The sequence below is a fragment of the Lampetra fluviatilis genome, chromosome 32, assembly GCF_964198595.1.
Source record: "Lampetra fluviatilis chromosome 32, kcLamFluv1.1, whole genome shotgun sequence".
Lineage (NCBI taxonomy): Eukaryota > Metazoa > Chordata > Hyperoartia > Petromyzontiformes > Petromyzontidae > Lampetra > Lampetra fluviatilis.
In genome coordinates this window covers 9,912,000-9,929,578 of record NC_136306.1, presented here as the reverse complement: position 1 = coordinate 9,929,578, position 17,579 = coordinate 9,912,000, and the positions used below count along the sequence as shown (strand labels likewise).

General features: G+C 43.1%; 2 protein-coding genes across 3 annotated transcripts; one reads left to right on the top strand and one right to left on the bottom strand.

Annotated features, from left to right (window-relative positions):
- Window positions 1–2,933: 2,933 nt before the first annotated feature.
- Window positions 2,934–11,847, top strand: ECHS1 (enoyl-CoA hydratase, short chain 1). The gene is made up of 8 exons (XM_078871522.1): window positions 2,934–3,207; window positions 5,306–5,503; window positions 6,200–6,327; window positions 6,833–6,932; window positions 8,458–8,562; window positions 9,496–9,615; window positions 9,970–10,037; window positions 10,735–11,847. Exons 1-8 carry the CDS (start codon window positions 3,117–3,119, stop codon window positions 10,798–10,800), a joined length of 876 nt encoding a protein of 291 aa, XP_078727648.1. The 5' UTR covers window positions 2,934–3,116; the 3' UTR covers window positions 10,801–11,847.
- On the bottom strand, window positions 9,486–17,259 carry TMEM128 (transmembrane protein 128). Of its 2 annotated transcripts, none has more exons than XM_078871524.1 (5): window positions 17,153–17,259; window positions 14,983–15,124; window positions 13,734–13,895; window positions 12,740–12,849; window positions 9,486–9,621 (listed from the first exon to the last, which is right to left on the bottom strand). In XM_078871524.1, the coding sequence occupies exons 1-4, from the start codon at window positions 17,250–17,252 to the stop codon at window positions 12,750–12,752; spliced, it is 504 nt and encodes a 167-aa protein (XP_078727650.1). In that variant the 5' UTR covers window positions 17,253–17,259; the 3' UTR covers window positions 9,486–9,621; window positions 12,740–12,749. The 2 variants fall into 2 exon arrangements, with proteins under 2 accessions (XP_078727650.1, XP_078727649.1); XM_078871523.1 differs by having other exon boundaries at window positions 9,514–9,639.
- Window positions 17,260–17,579: the final 320 nt, after the last annotated feature.

The following is a 17,579-nucleotide window of genomic DNA, read 5'->3' as shown; positions in this document are numbered from 1 at the left end:
TGCGTGATTGTTCTGGGGGGGCTGGGGGCTGTTGCTGGCCACGTCGAGAGAGAGAGGGGGGGTCAAGGAGAGAGCGTTCGTGTAGTTTTGCAACTTCCCTCCGTCGAAGGAGCGTTAGACTACAGGTGGCTCGCGAGTGTGGGTGACGTGGTGCGAGTTGCGTGGCGAATAGCCCCCACCCCTTCCACCCCTCCCAACCCCTCCCCCACCCATCCCCCTACCCCCCCCGTCTCCCACCCCTCCCCCCTATCCCCCCTTCCACCCCACCCCTCCCCCCTATCCCCCCTTCCACCCCACCCCTCCCCCTTCCACCCCCACCCCTTCCACCCCTCCCCCTTCCACCCCCCCATCCCCCTACCCCCCGTAACGGACCCAGATGTGCCATTCGATTATTTAGATCCCAATGCGATGTAGTAATAATAATAATCGATTCGCGTTCGTCTCCTGCCTGCCGCCTCGTTTGTATCGCCGCGTGTAAATACCTCTCACATTGTTGGGCTGATCGCGACGACTGCTCCTGCTGATACATTCCGATTGGATTTCATTCTCGTTTTGTCGAGAGGGGAAATCTCCCCTCATCTCACGACACTCCCGCTCCACGCATTCCCCTCTTACTCTGAACTCACCCTTTTCACTCTCCCACCACTCTCCCTCTCATCTCACTCTCCCCTCACTCTCCCACCACTCTCCCCTCACCCTCCCACCACTCCCTCTCCCATCACTCTCACCACACTCTCCCTTCACTCTCCCTCTCATCTCACTCTCCCCTCACTCTCCTCTTCCCATCTCTCTCCCTGTCCTCTCTCCTCTCCCATCACTCATTTCACTCTCCCATCACTCGTCCCTCACTCTCCCCTCTCATCTCACTCCTTCTCTGCCATACTCGTAGCGAACTCTACACGGGGGGGTGGTGAAGATGTCTTGTGGCTCCCAACTAATTGACCCTCACATTGTTTTTCCTTTGCATATTCCTGTTTAAAATTTTAACTTTTAAAATATTACATTTTAGAGAGATAAATGGGGGTCACAAGAACATATGGGCCACCCTGTGGTTTGAAAATTCAATACCCTTGCCAAAAAGAAGTGGCCTTAAAGGATATAAAATATAGTATAAAAGATCCTTAGACGACGTTTCGGACAATGATTCATTCGTCAGAGCATAATCAGCATATATATGCTCTGAATTGTTTTATGTTTGAGTTTATTTTAAGTTACACTGATCATGCCGTGTTATTTTAAAAGGGGAATTCTTGGTGCGTAAACACAGCAGCAACAGAAGAGGGTAAACCATGGCAGAAAATTGGATCCTTAAGGAATAATTCACGACTAACAAAATCTGTGAAGGGCAATTGCCCGAAACGTCGCCTGTTCCACCCCCCCCCCCCTTATTGTCAACCACCTGAATGTAAATGTTTGTTTTTGTATATAGCTGTTGTTGTTGCTCTGACATCGACACGAGCTATAGAGATTTCGCCCAACGTCTTCTGAAAAATAAAATATTAACAAATAAATTTAAAAAACACGCTTTAATGAATTGTACTGTCCGAGCTGCCCCTCTCCCTGCCCCCTTCCCCCATCGCCCCTCCCCTCCTTCCACATCCCCGCCCCTGGGCATGGCTCCCCGAGGCTTGGCGTGACGTAAGGGACCGTGGTGATTTACAGGCAACGTCAGTTGAGCGTGAACAATTAGAGCCGTTAAAAAATATTGTTTAAAAATATTTTTTATTTTTTTAATGATAGAATATAGTATTGTCATCAGTATGACATAGCTATACCAAGTGTGCAGTCGATACGACATTGGGAATACGGTTGAAATTGAGTTACAATATTTTTTCATGCAACACACATAGTAAGTTAAATATATGTTTTGGATTTTTTTTATGAAAGAATATAGTCTTGTCATCAGTATGACATATCTATACGAAGTTTGCAGTCGATAGCACATTGGGAATTGTGTAAAAATTTAGTTACAAGATTCTTTTTTGAGGATACAACAGACGAAGTGAGTTAAATAAAAGCGTGTAATAATAAGAATTGGTTTTACCCTTTCTGGCAATAAAACAGGTTCGCCTTTTGGCGTTCTCTGGTCTGACACTGCTGGTGAGACTGGGCCCTCAAGAAGGTTGTCTCTGGTGTAGACCAATCAGTTTCAAAGACAATGCCATCCTTAACACCTGTTTTATATCCTTAAAGGGTAAAACCTATTATTATACTTTCATACTGGCAAGAAAGGTCCCATGTTGTAGCTTTCTCACCCCGTGTTTGTTGAAAGGATTCAACACACGTGTCATGTTTGTTTTATTTCTTTTATCCTGGCAAACAACAACAAAAAAGTGCCCCTCCACCCAACGTCTCTCTTGAGTTGTGTGCAAGTTTAACACGCAGGAGGCTTTCGCGACCAATATCATCCATAATAGAGTTTTTTTTGGGTTAGATCGCGTAAATATATAAATGTGTCGTCAAAACCCGCCACCACCCGACACAGCCAACTAGTTTGTCACGTCAACAGAACGTGACCAATTCGTCACTGGTCCAGCAACACCGTTGTGTGTTGTAGAGCCAAGCCACAACATTAACACTATTCTTGGTTCTTTCGGTAAAGTCACGTAGAAGGGAAATAATAAAATAATATTTATAGATTTTTTTTTATTGTTTTACATAAATATTATTTTATTATTTCCCTTCTACGTGACTTTACCGAAAGAACCAAGAATACGAATCCCTGCAGTCACGAAAGCTTTAAATCAACATTAACAATCTTGAGCACGACGTTTCGCCAGAAATTACAACCAGCTTCATCAGGCGTCAGCCACATTCGTGTAGAGAATTCCGCCTGTTTCGTTCCTTACGTCACAACGTGGTGACCCCCCCCCACCACCACCACCAACGTGCAACTTGGCAACGTCCGCGAGAGATTTCACCGCGGACCCTAAATCGGCGAATCTCGATGCTGGGCCCAAGCGTGTCGAGGGGGTTTTCTGCGCGGACTTCTGACGCTGACCTTCGCTTGCGATCCATCGCTTCACCTCGCTAGCTCTCGGCTCTCTGTCTCTCTCTCTCTCTTGCTCTCGGCTCTCTGCTGTGTCTCTTGCTTTCGTTTCGCCATTGTATTCGTCATGTCTGTGCTGTGTAGAGCCACGGCTCGGATGTTGCTCGCGGCGCAGAGGCCGCGGCTGCTGCAGAGCGCGGCGCGGGGGCTCAGTGTGGGTGAGCGACATCGAACACTACAACACTAATACTACAACATTAATACTACAACAATAACACTACAATACTAACACTACGGCAACACTACAATAATACTAACACTACAACACTAACACTACAATACTAACAATACTAACACTACGGCAATACTAACACTACAACAATGACACGAACACCGCAAGAACACTGTAATAAATACTGCCAATGCCACTTTCAACACCACGTTAACACACAACACTGTAATAAACACTGCTAATAACACTATCAACACTACGTTAACACACAACACTGTAATACACAGCTGCTAATACCACTACCTCCACTGCACGGGCGAGATCGGCTCAATGCCAGACACGACACTACTAATCACACCAATAACACATTCTGACAACACTAACACGGTAATAATACCACGAATACTATTATTGCAAGACACACTGCTAATAGTACCTCTACAGTGTGGCTGAGTGCGAAACTGCTGCTACAATACTCTACCCATAACCACAACACTACTAATATCCGTAAACAAACACTCCCTATAATACTAACAAACCTACAAACACTGCCCTAACACTCTGATCTAAACACCCTAACCCCAGCAAACAGTGATTAGTCTTCAGATGTATCTCTCCCACCGCTTTCTTTTATAACACAATTCCCCGAACAATACTCTAGCCATTCCAACCCCCAACGCAACTCCCTATAACCCCCCCTTCATCATTGCCGTGGTTCTTTATAAGGCTCCCAATCTGTTGCACGTCGCGATCTCGTACCAGCCTCCCGATAAACGATTGCAGATGTGTGGCTATGAACCAGTTGTGTTCTTTGCTCGAGAAAAAAAATTGCAACTGAACTTTTCTCCATTGCACCACCATCGTTGCACATCCACAGAAATGCCCTTCATTATTCTCACTCCAGTTTTACCATTTGAAAGTCTGCCACCTTTGCGCAATTTACTTTTACCTTTGATTCATGAGGTTGCGGCTGAGCAGCGCATCAAGTAGACGTTGTTATTAAATGAAGCGTGTTTTTTTAGATCAACAGGTGGAAAGTTAGTTCATAGTAAAACGTGAATTAGTAACCACGGGCTCTGGGCAATGGAGAAACAGCGTCACCAAACCTTGAAAGTTCACGATGAGACTTTTCTTCTGTATTCTAAGCAACAAACCAGTCTTCATCACCCCCTTTAAAATAACCATACCTGCTTTTTAGAGCATCCTGGTTAATTAGAGTACATACGAAAACATGCATTTCACGTGGTGTAACAATCACTATAAGACGCTTGAGATGGAGACAGGCGCGTACAGATGTAATGTACACATCGTGTTTTTCAACCTGCTGCATTGTGCTGATTCAGTTGGTCATAATCCCCTGTTGAGCTCTCGGATATTCAGTTATTCTGTGTTACTCAAAAGGACTTAAACAGTGAGATTATTTAAAAAAATGCTTGAGCTTGTGCTAAATTGTACATTATCCACAGCTCAGCTGGCTAGACCAAAACTGTCGTGCCCAGAAGCAGTTTGTATATTTGTGCCTGGGCACAAAACTTGACAATCCAGTCGAATAATGAATGAAAAAAGGAACACCAGAGACTCCGGTAACATTTCATCACACATTTAATAATGTATTTATTAATGAAGACAATGTACATGTGGTTGAAGACATTCAGTTGTAAATTTGGTTTGGTGGTAAAACAACATTTAAGCTGGAGGTACAATTTGCAGAGACAATGCACTTCACTGCTGAAAAAAATTGTTGTGATATAGTATTGGCAGTGGTGCACAAGGACACGTTAGCAAAACTGAACAAATTGGTCAATAACACTGCTCTAAAAGGAATATTTTTTATAATAGGTGACGTTTTGGACAATAGCCATTCTTGACAGCAAACATCATCATATATGCTTGCTTAGATTCACCTACTCAAGCAAACACTGCAAGAATACATCTTATACAATTGCATTCAACTGGCACCCCACTTGGCAATGCGGATACCCCATTGGAATGTATGTGTACTATTTACAAGATGGACAAGGGAAAATTCTGCACGTCTATTTCCTCGTGTAAGCAGCAGTATGTATGCTGCAATGTGTTCACAGGCGCAAAGTACGAGTACATTCTGGTGGAGAGGAAAGGAGAGGGCAACAGCGTGGGCTTAATACAGCTCAACCGGCCTAAGGCCCTCAACGCACTGTGCGATGGCCTCATGTTGGAGCTCAATCAAGCCCTGGACGTGTTCGAAGGGGACTCGGGCGTTGGGGCCATCGTGATCACTGGCAATGAACGTGCCTTCGCCGGTAAGAGCCGCGCACACACACACACGCTGTAGATGCATGTGTTCATTGCATATGCGTACTCGCATTGAAACATGCATTTTATATTTCCCACAAATTTTATTATTCGTGCCATCCGCGCCTTATCACGAGACGATGTATCGATTCGAAAATGTCACGGGGCAGTGTGTCCTCGATTGTATTTGAGGATAGCCTTGAAAGCAGATATTACAGAACTGATTCTGATATCCTGTAAAGGTTGCCACACTATAGTCGGTGTTATTTTCCATATGCCCTGTCTGCTACAGAGAAGTATTCATTGCATTGTAGTAAAACCAATTTCCGTATAAGATTTTCAGAGCTGGATTTTAGCCAAAGTGAAAAGACAAATATAACGTGAAAAAAAATCCCCCCCCCATATCGTGCTTGCTCACACAAGAAACCCAGTTTAATCATGAGTGTCTGAAATGTGGAATCAAACCCAGAATCTCAGCGATAATGGCTCAGTGCTCTGACCCCGGAGACATTGGCCATCTCTGCATTGTACATTGTTCAAGACCTTCAATCGAAACCTATCAAGTCTCGAGAGCTGTAATTGGCCACTTAACCTACCACTCTCTTTAGGGCAGTCACATTCTTGCTCGCTGAAGGTGTATTTTGTTGTTCGATTTTACACGCGTAATAGCCCACTTCGCTGGGTCATGTTGCTCTTTTCGTCAGCGGGGGCCGACATAAAGGAGATGCAGAACCGAACATTCGCCGAGTGCTTCGGTGGGAACTTCCTGTCGCACTGGAATCGCGTCGCCCAGACCAAAAAGCCGGTCATCGCAGCCGTGAATGGATTCGCGGTAAGCGCACACACTGGCCTGCACTCGGGCTGCTCACTGGCTCTCGGATCATCACTGTGCTGCTGGCAAAAGAAAATCCTGTTTGGCAATAGGTGAACAACAGAAACTCGTTTATTCTGCTTCCGATTAGCAAAAAAAATTATGCAGCATCTGGTCTCTTCTAGGTTTTGTGTGTCTTCTCGCAGGAGGAATCTGGTTGCAAAACCATGCAGGGTAAACCAGGTTAATCGGGGCCAGGGGAATGATGAAATGTCCCCGTTTTGAGGGTAACAGAAAGCAGACTTCTCACTCTTTCAGCAATTAAATGACATTTTTCCCTAACGTTTATTTTCTCCCATCCACTGCTTTCATCACTTGTCAGAGAACTTAATTTCTGGTTTCTGTTGTCACATGCAGAATATATATCTCAATGTTCGCGGCATTGCCGGTAGTAAACGGATGCCACAATACCCGTCATAACAATATTGAAGAGTCCACTGAACGCTGTGACTTAATGGTTTTGCAGTTGGGAGGAGGCTGCGAGCTGGCCATGATGTGTGACATCATCTACGCTGGGGAAAAGGCCCAGTTTGGGCAGCCTGAGATTGCTCTTGGCACCATACCCGGTATGCCAAATATGCATTGATACAGTGTACCAAACTCGTACAAAACCCACTTCAAAATTGCACACACTATAGTGCCCATGTTAAAATGACAAATATGTAGAATGCTCAGAATTTTAGTTATTTCTCAAGTTCATCAGATGTAGCTTGCCAGGTTATCAGCTGGTTATCAGCTGTCTTCAAACCACACGCATGATGCCCACATGCATATATGGTACACAGGAGATTGTGGGTTCGACCCCGACGCCTGTATATTTGGAGTTTGCATGTTTCCCCATGGTCACGTAGATTTTTCTCCAGGTCCTTCGATTTCTCCCTCCACATTTAGAACCATTTGTTTAAGAGTATTTGGCTGATGTAAATTTCCACGTGATAAGCCACTTCGTTCAGCTATCATTTGTGGCCAGGTCACTTCTGAAAATGAGCTATATAGCTCAGTGGGCTTTACCTGGTAAAATAAAAAATAGTTGAGCAGTTGAATTCTAATTTAAATTAACATGAGCAAATGTCATGCTCAGTGAGGCCCCCTTCTAACAGTGCAGCACAAGGGGCTATTTCCACATGTTTTTTGATAAAAAAAAATCTTCCTGAAAGGTGATGTTTGCTTAAACATCACCTTTCACAAATGTTTATTCACATGTACGGTGGGATTTTTTGTTGTTGCAGTCAGCACATAGTACCAAGGTAGATTTTGCGAGGGCTGCCGTATCAAACATTGACAGCATAAAATGCGTGACACACATCGGGTGCACTTGGCAACACATTACAGAAGGAAGCAAAACAACCCAACAGCTCTTATTGTTTAAACACAGGCTATCCAAACATGAGTTTGAAGCTTCCTTGCTGAGCATTTTTTAAATCAGTCCGATGCTTTGTTGCAATGCATGTATGACATCACAGCCTTGAGGTATTAAAATATGAGTACATTATAATGCTATAATGACATACTTGACCATAACTTTAAATTATAATCTTCTTCCACACGTTAGTCCCAATTGTGGGGTCCACTGTACTTGCGAACTTTCTTTATGCCGCCTTCTGCGCCATCTCTCTTTCCGCTCTTCGGACCACCATGTCCAATCGCACCACATCGCCCCACTTCTTCTTCTGCCTTCTTTTGATCTCATACCTGTCAACCCAAACGGTTTACCCGTATTCTTGTACAGGGAAAATAAAGTTTTCAGGTCCATACGGCGTGCAGCCATTTTAATACTAGCCAACAAAAAATATTACGTTTGTTTGTGTTTCTCCCATGTGATGGGACTTTGTGGGATGAGCTTTGAGATTTATAAGAGCACGGGGTGACCAATAAGGTCTGAATTGGTCTGTAATAAGGTAGGCACTGATAAGGGATTTACAGTGATGTTATGTCTTTCCTAGCACTTGCATCACTTGCACCTTATGACCCACATTGTTTTGTATTTCTTTTCATAGGAAAGCTTCAAACTCTTATTGCGACAGCTCAGGTGGGCATCAATAAGATCCATCCATAGTTTTGGTTTCACCTTTAAATGCGTGCGTGTTACAGGGGCGGGCGGCACACAGAGGCTCACCAGAGCGGTCGGCAAATCGTTGGCCATGGAGATGGTGCTCACCGGAGACCGGATCTCAGCCCAGCAAGCCAAAGAAGCAGGTCAGACACTCTCCGCTAGCTTCACTTTCTGTTGCGCACGCAAGCCTGCCAGTCACGTCACATTATCAGAATCGATTGTACATAGGAACCTTATTGCGGGACCCCGGGATCCCGAATAAATGGAAGTCAAAATCGTAATTAATTTATGTTTGGCGAATATCCCACTGCGCACATAAACGCCGCGACCCACCTGGTGCGGATCATTCTGTTGTGATGTCGTCCAAGTGCAGAAGAAACAAAACTTTGATTAGCGCATTGTGTAGAACTCATTGAGAGGAATAGAATACCGTATCGTTCGCCTTGAACAGACATAAAATGACATCACAACGCAGTTTATGCGAGAGCCAGGGTCCCGCCATAAGGTTCATATAACAATATGAAGAATAAAATATAAGGAAAATACAAGCAAAACTGCTCCCCAGTTTGATATTGTGGAGTTGTATGTGATCATGTGATCATGGTTGAAAATGCCACTTGGTGTCTCAGTATAAGCAATGTCTTTGTGCATCATTTGTAATGAAGTAGAGAAGCATCTGTTTATTACACACGGCTATTAAACATCCTTTTTAATAGCACAAAAAAAATACTCGTCACTTTTTTTAATAGACATTTGTATTCATAAATGTAAATAATGATATTTACAGCTCTTTGTTTTGCCCACAATCTAGCAAAATATTGGAAATGCCACGTCTAATAAATTGAATTAATAATTAGATATGGTTCGTGTCGCAAAATCCATGGTTGTACTGCGCTTCTATGTCCCCACGTCGATGCTATCTGCCTTCACCAATCCGCACTGACCAGCGTTGTGAAGTGTATGGCCAAATAACCCCCACGATCCGCACGGTGTGGGGACGTGCTCATTCAGCAGTGGATTAACAAAAGGGCCAGTACATGTACATTGTTTCTATTAAGTTGCTCTTGCTTGTGCAGGGCTCGTCAGCAAGGTGTGCCCACCCGATCAGCTGCTGGGGGAGGCCGTGAAGCTGGGAGAGAAGATCTCGCGCCACTCCAAGCTCGTCATCTCCATGGCTAAGGAGGCCGTCAATGCTGGTACAGCTGCCGCGCAGATACAATCTGCATTATCACAGCACGCAGACTGGCATTGCTGCTCACATCTCTCGCAGCCAACGTTACGGCACACAGCAAACGCAACGGCACAATCAGTAGTAGATCGTGTGCTTTGTACGCACAAATTTAAGATTGAATCTAGGATGTATTGAAGTATTCATTTTTTGTGATTTGCTTACCTTTCCTATCCTTTGCACTCTGTTTGCTTTTTGTACCGTTTGTTGTGGTAACCTTCTGACCCGCCTCTACTGGACAGCTGTGAAAAAGAGCTTTATAGCTCATCGGATTTTCTCCATGATAAATAAGGATTCTGATTCTAGATATTGTTGTTTGCAGCATTTGAGCTCTCACTGGCAGAAGGAAACCGTCTTGAGAAGAGATTCTTCCATGCCACCTTTGCAACCGTAAGTTTTGCACGATTAAATACCGTGCTTAATTTTTAGTACGGAAATTTCCGTTCTAAAATAGGATTTGTCAAATAGATCACTGAAGTGTAATGTACCCAGGAATCCCTCACCGAGTTTAAAGGCCCATCTTCTGGTGTCTTGTAAATAGGACGGTGAGCCAATTCCATACAGGGTGTTCAGTGTGAGAAGAAAGTGGGGCACCTGGTAGATTAGGATCTCTGCACAAATCGATTAAAGCATCGACTTGCAATCCTGCCATCTCACCAGTCACCTTGCAGCAGTACCAGTGGGTTTGGGAGTTTTCTAGTTTTAAATAATACACCAACATTTTTCACTAGAGTGGTGGATCCACACGCATGTAGCGTATTTCTGAATACTTGGGGAACTTTTTAGGCATAATGCATCAACTGTTTCGACAGTCATTCTTTCCACATTTTTATTATGTTGTGCGAGCACGGTGGCACCAGACTCGTGTGATGACCAGAACATGGTATAGACCTCGGAAAGCACTTGACGCAACATGCCCTTTATATTAGCATTGGTGGGGGGAAAAAAAGAACATGGCTCTGCAAATTATAACCGTCCAAGGAATGTTCAAAACAAGAGTAATTGTTTAATGAACACAGTTTGGGAATGCGCACTTCTTTGTCAAATTAGTTTGATTGCTTCTTCTGCTGTGAACGTTTCCAAACAGGATGACCGCAAAGAAGGAATGAGTGCGTTCGTGGAGAAGAGGAAAGCTACCTTCACTGACCAATGATCTCAATTGCCAATATTGTGTTTTCAAAAGCACTCGGTCATAATCTGGCATTTATTTTTCATCACATGCCAATCGAATTGTATTTGTCGTTTGGATATACGTAAACAAAATATCAATATGCACATAGAATTTTTGAGCACTTTGTCCGTTGTAAAACTACAGTAAGAGTTTAAAAAGTCTTTGACGTCTAAACACAAACTGTGCTGTTACGACATTCACATTTATACAAGTATGATTGTACATGTACAGCCCTTTATCAATCCATTGCTGGATGAGAACACCACTATGCTATGTGAGTCGTAGGGGATATTTCACCATACAGTACTTCAGCGTGCTTAATAGTGAGGGTTGTTGAAGGGGGCAGCATCGATGGATCATAAAGAATAGTCCAAAAATGTATTTTGCTGGACTCCCCTCTGCTGCCTGCCATGTAGCTCCCCATACCCTATAACACTAATTTGCATGGTGGTCACCCACCCATGCATTATCGAGGCTCAACTCTGCTTATAGCTTCTGAGATGAGATCAGGAGCATTCTGGATGATTTGGTCATAGGCCATGTCATGATTACAGGAACAAATATCAGGAATTAAATGTAAATCTGTGCCTGTATTTTGCTGTTCATCATTATAATAAAGGTAAGATGAATACTCGTATGTTTCCTTGCATTTAAGCTCATTCTGTTCATATTTTAAAAGTGTTTTAATATAATTTAATGGGCCCATGCTGTTGGGCATTAAGTTCACATTACTCAAATTTGGATAAAATACTGCAACACTTCTAAACAACCACCCTACTTTGAAAATGTGTTAACTACCCAAATTGACTTAACATTGACAAGTTTACAGTAACACAAAATTGGCACAGCTATAATGCCACAAGTAGTTTTAATATTACCCTGCATGGTTATGCCTAGGATATCTGTTTAAAAAAAAAAATACTGCACCTCACCACTGAGCTGTCACTTCATTTAGAGTCAAGAAATCCAATTGACTGGGCAGGCGTTCATCTGGGCCAGCAATTGAGCCGTTATGGATATTTCCATAGAAAACCGAATTGCCCAGAGCAATGCCAACCTTGCCATCGGCTGACCTTGAGTGACTGGCGACATTACGAATTAGTGACAGCTGGCTAGACACCGACCAATACAGAAGTAAAAAAAAATCCCCGTCTGCAGCTTATCGTGAACACATTAATCAATGGTCACACAATGCTGCATTCATCATGGGTCAGTGTTCAATTTTAACTCGACACCGTGGAACAATGAGCTTGGGTTTCTGAGCACTCATGCCAGTTTTGTCCTTGAAATATACTTCGTCACTGATAATTCACATTAATTTTCAGCCACTTGTTAATATGCCTGTTGAACATTGGAACACACCATACTGAATTGTTACCGCTGCACACTTGCAGTAGAGGCTGTGAGTGGTAGCAGAGGGCAGTTAAGTCAAATCTATGGTTGTACTGTACTTTTATGTTGATGCTCCCTCTCTTCAACCCGTACTAACCAGTGTGAAGCATGGTTAAGTATACCACGTAGGCTTTTGCGACCAATATCCATAACGGGATTTTTTTTTAGTTAGATCACGTAAATATATGTCTGGCTGTTACCTGATGATGCTAGTTGTAATTACTGGCGAAACGTACTAGAATTGTAAATATTGTGGGTTTACTTTACAACACACCGGTGTGCTGTACTAGTAACGGATTAGCATGTTTTGTTTACGTGACAAACCTTACTAATTGGCTGTCGGGTGGTGGCGGGTTTAACGACACATTTATAATTAGGCGATCTAAACCAAAAAAAAACTTATGCATTGTCAAGTAATCCACATGACTTGCACCAGTGTGGGGGAGGTGTTCATATAGCAGTGGTTGACAAAGGGCTGTCCAAGTCCACTGTGAGCAGGAATGGCGTTGAAATCCTTCCGGATGTTTACCTGTGCGTCGTCAGCCCAGCAGCGAGATCACCATGATGACGCCCATAAATTGAGTGAAGAGGAGGAAGGGTGTGAAGAAAGACCACACGGACCACAGTGCCATGTTCAAGCTGCACAAAAGGATTGATGAATTTGAGTTAGAGGCAGATGTGGCGTGTCACCTGCCATGCCGAGAGCCACACGGACTGAGATTTATGCGCATGATTTGACGACATAACGTGCTCTGTATTTTTTACTTCATACGGTCTGTCTTCTCCAAATGTACTGTATTCCAATTGTGCTATCGGCATCATGCCATTGGGCAAAGAATATATCATCCATTTGGAATTCTCATAGTACTGCCCATGTGTTGTTTAACAGCCGACAGAAACACATTTTCACAGGATTTTCACGCTGCCGCATGACAATAACGTCTGTATATTCAAAAATGTAAATTCTCAAGAGCTGCAAATTGTGGGGTTTCCAACCTTCATGCTTCATTCACCTCTAGGGTCCAGTTTTCTATTGTTTGCCATCAACGTAAATGTGCATTGCAAACTCCCGATTAGCAGGTTTGGCTACGTACGGTGCGAAAGGAGTTCAACATACATACGTGTGGTGGCATTCAGATGCTATATAAAGCCAACTTGTATTCTTGAATTAGCCATGCAGTGATTCACCTCCCACCACCTCGACGACAAATACAAGAGCCAATGTAACCCCCCCCCCCCTTTACAGACAAGATGGACAGGTGGAAGGTGATCATGTTATGTATTGTCAAGTTCATTCGAATTAGCGTAAAGATAATGGAATATAATTTACATAAATCACCAATAAACAATCCCTACGGCAAAATAATTTGCATCTGTCGTGAGCGTCAGAATTGATTTTAAACGGTGAATCATTAACACAACTGAAGTAAAGAAAAACTTGGGCATTGCGTACACAAGGACGTGGCGAGCGAGGCGTGTTCATTTCAGAAAACGTCTCCTGGGGCACACTCGATCGCACTCACCACAACGCGGCCAGGATGAAGGTGGCCGTGGCAGTGGGGACGAGGACGGGGTTGTGGGTCTCGTAGTCGGGCACGTGGCAGTACCATTCCAAGTAGAACATGCAGTAGGCAGCAATCGCCAGGCTCACGCACATCAGCGCAACTGCAGCAACGAACCACCAGCTGCACCGATAAAGCAGACCACAGCGACGAAAATACAAGTGCATTGCAGATCCATGGTGAATGTTGACAGCTTGGGGAGGCCTTCATCCAGCAGTGGATTAACCTTAGCTGATGATTTTGCTCAACAATATGGCAAATAGACATTTTGGAATTTAGTTATTACAAAATTCCATAAACTCCATTATTCTTGGGTTCTCAATCTATTAACTTCATTTGTATATGGGAATCCCCACCCCTCAAACCCTGATTGCTGTTCCATCAGCGAGTGTGTGATCCATTAGAACTAAAGGTAATTAGGAATGAGCTGAATTATATCTTCTCACAGCAACTGGATTAGTATTATCATCCTATTTTCACCAAAGAAGCTGCCAAAAAGTTACTGATACAAATCTGCAGTTGTCCGTCAACATTTGGTAAAAAAAAAAATCGAGGCTAACACCTGATGCCTGGAAATCCGGTGAGTGCTGAATGGCCCAATACCCACTAAACCATTTACATTTCCCAGCTTACTAATTAATGCACATAAAAGCACTTTCTATACCGAGAAAACTATTTAGTCAGAAAAAAACATGCAGGGTGAAAACTAAATGCTAAATACACACGAAAAAAATGTGTCAGATGGCAAAAGTACAACAAGTACCACCAGTACACTATGTACAAAATATGGCATCTCCATTCTTGTATATAAAACAGGCTTTGTTTAGAAAACATTCAAGAAGGGCTATGTCATCTTGACATGCAAAACCCAACTGGGAATTCTCATCATGCCTTTTCATTCTGAAACACATCTTGTGTATATTCACTCTTCAACTATTTTATTTATTTTATCAGGCAAGGCCCACTGAGCTATATAGATCTTTGTCAAAAGCGACCTGGCCACAAATGATAGCCCAACGAAGTGGCTTATCATGTGGAAAGGTATATCAGCCAAATACTCTAAAGGAATGTTTCTAAATGTGGAGGGAAAAACTGTGAGGACCCAGAGAAAAATCCAAGTGACCACAGAGAGAACATGCATTAGAATGATCATAACCGTTCACTCCTCTACTTTTAACTTGAAGCATAGAGACAGCGTTTGCACCCCCACCTCTGGATGGTACTGTCTCTGAGCAGCACCGTCGGGAAGTCAGTGTAGTAGGTTATTCCAGCCGAGGCGCACACCCAGAAGACGGAGTGTGCATTGATGCGGGGCAGTGGCTTCTCCTGCTCCTCTGCTGCTGGTCTTACATCTGCAGTCCCGTGCACACGTCATTGCAAGAGTACCAATGTATATTTGTTTACCCAGGAATGCCTCACTGAATCTCAAACTGACTAATCTTCAACAGCGCCCGCATTGAGATGCTTGGTCAACTCCATGAATGAGCGGCATGTGGGAGGAAGCCAGTGTCATCATGATCATTTCACTGCTGGGTGAAGTCTTCCCCGAGCCATTCTGGATGAGACAATTCACCTCGCACCAGTACGAGACCTGATTTTGCTGCTTCATCTCCGTGGTTGACTTTCTCTCTAGAATATCCGGGGAAATCCATGCATATAAAGAGATAGCTCCACACATTTAGATTTTTTCATCGAAACGTCGTGAGAATTTTATTGTTTGATTTTTATTATTTCCCTTCTACGTGACTTTACCGAAAGAACCAATCATAAGCTCCACACAGATTTACAGAGATCAAATGAATTACATCTGAAAGTGGATGGAGCCCATTGTTGTAGTGCCATCTCCTGGCAATACGCAGCCTAACAAGAGATGGCATGCACTTGTGGTCATACATCCAAGCACGATATATAGCTGTAACTAGGCATACAATGATGCACTCCCACTGTTTCAGTAATGTCATAAATTGTCATGATTTGAAGTACGGATTTGATCCAAAAATCCATTATTCCTTTAACCTAATTAGCATCTCCATTATATTGTTTACGTTTTGTTCCATCTCATCTGCACATTTTTGTTTATTTAATAATTAATTTTGCTAAAGTTGCTGAGCATGGGCCCAAAGCCCCAAAAAAACGCCAAGCGACCAACAAAAAACACCGTAAAAAAGTTGCAATGAGAGTGAAGAGTTCTCCTGGATTGAGCAAGTTAAGAGACTGACAAAATAAACGATGGGAGGGTATTCCAAAGTCGAGCAGTGTGAGTGAACAAGCAGAAAGAGACGCATTGTAACATGCAGTGTAGGCGGGTAGAACAGCATGGGAGGGGTAAAACCGTGGGTCTGTGAGACCTGGTCCCCAAGGTGGTAAGATGGCAGAATCAATGGGTGAACTTCACAGTAACTATGGTAGTGGCAATATAAGAATGGTAAGGACTAAGGAGGCGACTGACGGTCGGAGAGCGAGTGACTTGAGCGAGAGTGCTGTATCATCACTAACCCAAACTGCTTTACGCTGAATTATATCAAGTTCAAGTTAATTTATTAGGTGTAGCCTTGTGAGCTATTCGGCTCTTGAATCGGGTGCAACCTCAACAAACAAAAAACAAAACCATGAACAAGAAAACAAGCGCAGTGAGATAGGAACTGGGTCTCCAGTGTGTATACGTTGTATTATTGAAAAGGTATGTCAATATTACCAATATTATTCACAGTCTTATAGTTCCAATATTCACATCTTTTAAAAGTTCCAAAATGTCCACACTGAAATAGATTGAAATTCCAGAATCCTCAACAATCGCTGTATGTATCGATCCATCGCAATCGATTATTTTATATTTTATAATTTTTCGGTAAAGTCACATAAGAAATTTGTATTTTTTTTAAATAAAATATATTAAAATATTTTGCAATTAAAATGTATCGTTGAAGCCGCCACCACCCGAAACAGCCAATTAGTAAGATAAATCTTGACTTAAAGCTTTCGCGGCTGCAGGAATTCATATTCTAATTGTGTCTTTCGGTAAAGTCACGTAGACAGGTTCAAAGAAAATAACCAAAAAAATAAGCATAAACCAAAATATAATAAAATATTTTATTTAAAATATTTTATTTAAAATATTTTATTTTTTTATTTTTTACCTACGTGACTTTACCAAAAAAACCTACGAGTATAAATCCCTACAGTCACGAAAGCTTCAAATCTAGAACAAAGTTTGGTTGACAACATCCGCACGAAAAACGACGAAGACGACGACGACGAAGAAGCCAAAGTCCACGGCCCGCGGCTTTCTCCACCGAGACGCGTCTCGAGAGATGAGAGAGAACGAAGGTGGTAGTTTTGTTGTTATTGTTGTTGTTGATATTGTTGTTGTTGTTGCTAACCTTCGCGGTAGTCGGACCCTGCGCTCAGCGGCGACTCCCGCGGGCTCGAGGCGGCCGAGGGAACGCGGAGGCGCCGGTAGACAACGCCGCTCGTCGCCATGTTTACTTCCGGGTGGCTGACGTCACCGCGTGCGCGTCACGTGACCCGGCGGGCTCCAGTAGAGCCAATTTTTAAATCCTTTATTAAATCCTTTATATTAAGTTCACTTGCTTGCTTGCTTAGGACCGTGCAAATCTTTCGGTCGTTTTTTAACCCACTTCCCGTGATCCAATCGAGCTGACATCTTGCACACAGACTCGTTGTGCGTGACAATTAATGTTCGTGAAATTTTTTTCCAAAATTTTACACTTTTTAGGACAAAAATATTATATGTAATTACCAATTGCTTAATGCTGCCATGCAATCATCTGACCCATAGGTGGCAGC